Raw genomic sequence first — 2,751 nt, forward strand, 5'->3', positions numbered from 1 at the left:
GGACTCGATCCTGGATTCTGGGATCACGACCTGAGCCGAAGGCAGCCGCCCAACCGCTGAGCCACCCAGGCATCCCTAAATAAATAAAATCTAAAAAAAATCATGCAGCAGGTAGGACTTGAACCCAGGCCCACGGGACAGCAGAGCTGAGCCCTTCCTCGAAGTCATAGTGGCCCAACCTGGTACCTACCTTGGCCTACAGCTCATCTCTCATCATGTGAAACCCTCTTGTAACCCCCTCTCCTCCCAAGGCTGAACTACTCACATTTTCCTGAATATTCCAGACCTGTTTCCCTCCTGGGTGTCCTACGTGGAGCATCCTCTGCAAGAAATGGCCTATCCCCCGCCCCTTTTCTAAGAAAATGCCACCCACTCTCCAGAACTCAGTGCTGACACAACCTCCTTTGGGAAATCATCCTGAACTTCCCAAGCCCTGGGCTGGATGAGGCGGCTCCCGCACCCACCACCACCCCCCTCTCACCTGATCACCCTGCATCGCCACTGTGTGGACCCCTCTCCCTCCTTAAGGGCTGGCCTGGGGCTGCAGGCCCACCCCAGTGCAGGCCTACCCAGTGCGGGGCCTGGACCCCGGGAGCGGGGGTCAGTGAGTGTGTGTGCTTGGCAAACGAGTGTGGGACCTCGCCTGGCTGTGGGGAAAAGTGGGAGCCCAGGGCGGGGCTGGGACTCTGTCGGCCTCAGGGACTGATCTCTTATCTGCAAGGCTGTCTTAGCCTTATCTGATCAGGCCCCAGTTGATGGGAAAGCCGATGAGGTGCTGACGAGGCTCCCAGGTTACTCAGTAACCCAGCCCTCGTTAAAAGCCCCACTGTTTCCCTCTGGCATCCAGAACCAACTGCTCCTCCCTCTTGGCCACTGCTGCCATGAACACCTTCCTGCTCTCTGCACTGTGCCTCCTTGGGGCCTGGGCTGTCCTGGCAGAGGGAGTCACCGTGCAGGTACATCCTCTGTCCCTCCCTGGGCCCTGATGGCTCTCTGCGCCCAGGCCCAGGGCCTGTCCCCTTGGGGATGGAGCAGAGGGTATGTCTCAAGTGTGGCTCTTTCTCAGGAACCTGTCCCGTCCACACCCCTTTCCCCTTTCACACTTGGAGGAGAGAGGAGGAATAACCATTTAGGAAAGAAGGGGGGGGGGCGTGATTAGCCAATTTCTTGAGCGGCTGCCACGAGCCAGGCTGCTCACGTGAAGCCTGATGGTCACCCTGGGAAAATGGGGATGCTCAGTCCCATTTTTCGGAGGAGGAAAACTGAGCCTCAGAGAAGGCCCTCCCTCGGCACACGGCTGGGAGGTGAAGGAGCTAGAACCCATTCTAGCCCTTACTCCCCAGCCCCGTTCTCGGCCAGAGCAGCGGCCTGGGTGTTGGGCGTCGTCGGGCAGGGTGCGGAGCCCTGGGGCAGGCTGGCAGGCTGCAGCCCGGCCCCACGCGCCGACACGTGTCTCTCAGGACGGAGACTTCTCCTTCCCTCTGGAGTCAGTGAAGAAGCTCAAGGCCCTCGGGGAGCTCCAGGAGCGCAGCATGCGGAGCAGCAGCAAGCGTGGCGGCCCCGCGCTCCCCACAGCCTGCAGCCACCGGAAGTTTCCCGAAGAGCTCAGGCCGCTCTGCAAGGAGCCCAACGCCCCGGAGATCCTCGGCAGGCTGGGTGAGCCCCGGGCAGGGGGCGGGGCGGAGCTCCCTGATTGGCCGCCCTGAGCGGAGGCGTGCTCTGATTGGCGGGCCCGACGGACCTGCCGGAGTCCGTCCGGGTTGTGATTGGCGGAGCTTACTTTTGCGCTCCTCGCTGCGCCCGGTGATTGGCCGGCACTGCGCGGCCTCAGCGCTCCGCGGGGCGGGAGGGGTCCCGGCGGCGGCCGTCCAGGCCCCGGCGCGGGGGGAGCGGGGCTCTGACCCCCTCGGCGCCGCGTGTCTCCTGCGCAGCGTCCATCGCCCAGGACCCGAGGTCGTGCGAGATCTGTGCCTTCGCCGCCTGCGCCGGGTGCTAGGACGGCCGGCTCGGAGCACCGGGCCCGGGGGAGCGCCCTGGGGCGCCCTGGGGACCCCGGGCCCTGGCCCATCCGAGGAGCTGCCGGTGTCCCCCGAGGATCCCTCCAACCCGCCGCCAATAAACCAGTTCCCAGAGTCCTCCTGGTGTCGCTTCCTTCCTCCTCCGCCGGTGGGCTGGGCGCCGGCGTGGTGGGTGCCTGCCCTGCCCCGGGAGGCCCCTGCACCCCGCCCCGGGAGGGGGCTGCCACCCCGCGCAGGCCCAGAGGCCCCCAGCCTGCAGACCTCGGCTTCACTTTTGCATGTCCCAGGGCTGCCCGCCCCCCGCCCAGGTCAGCAGGTCAGCCCCTCCCGAGGCCCCAAGGCTGGGCTCCCTTGGCCTCATCACATGCCCCTCCCCTCCCAGGAGGGGTCTTCTCGCTCCCGCCCTGTCCGGGGTGCTGGGAGGGCACCCTGACCCGCCGTGGCCCCGCAGGCCTCTGCCCTCTGCCCTACGGGGGCTTCGGGGCCTGGGCAAGCCTGTCGTGGGGAAACGGGGCCCGTGGGTGCGGGAGGCCCTCACCCACGCGGGGAAAGCTGCAGCTCCGCAGGCCAGCCTCAGTGCTCCCGCATCCCGTGCGGTGCTGGGAAAGCCACTTGCCCTCTCTGTGCCTCAGTCTCCCCGCCCCCCCCCCCAAACTCGGGAGTTCAATAGCACCTGCCCCGCGGAGGGGTGGGGTAACCCGCGATAGGGGATGCTGTGCGGGAGGAGGTCAGG

General features: G+C 66.2%; 1 protein-coding gene across 1 annotated transcript; it reads left to right on the forward strand.

The window, feature by feature from the left end:
* The first annotated feature begins 881 nt into the window (after positions 1-881).
* On the forward strand, positions 882-2,116 carry GUCA2A (guanylate cyclase activator 2A). Its single transcript, XM_055342173.1, has 3 exons — positions 882-956; positions 1,461-1,656; positions 1,932-2,116. Exons 1-3 carry the CDS (start codon positions 882-884, stop codon positions 1,994-1,996), a joined length of 336 nt encoding a protein of 111 aa, XP_055198148.1. The 3' UTR covers positions 1,997-2,116.
* The last annotated feature ends 635 nt before the right edge of the window (positions 2,117-2,751 follow it).

The sequence above is a fragment of the Nyctereutes procyonoides genome, unplaced genomic scaffold (assembly GCF_905146905.1).
Source record: "Nyctereutes procyonoides isolate TBG_1078 unplaced genomic scaffold, NYPRO_anot_genome, whole genome shotgun sequence".
Taxonomy (NCBI): Eukaryota; Metazoa; Chordata; class Mammalia; order Carnivora; family Canidae; genus Nyctereutes; species Nyctereutes procyonoides.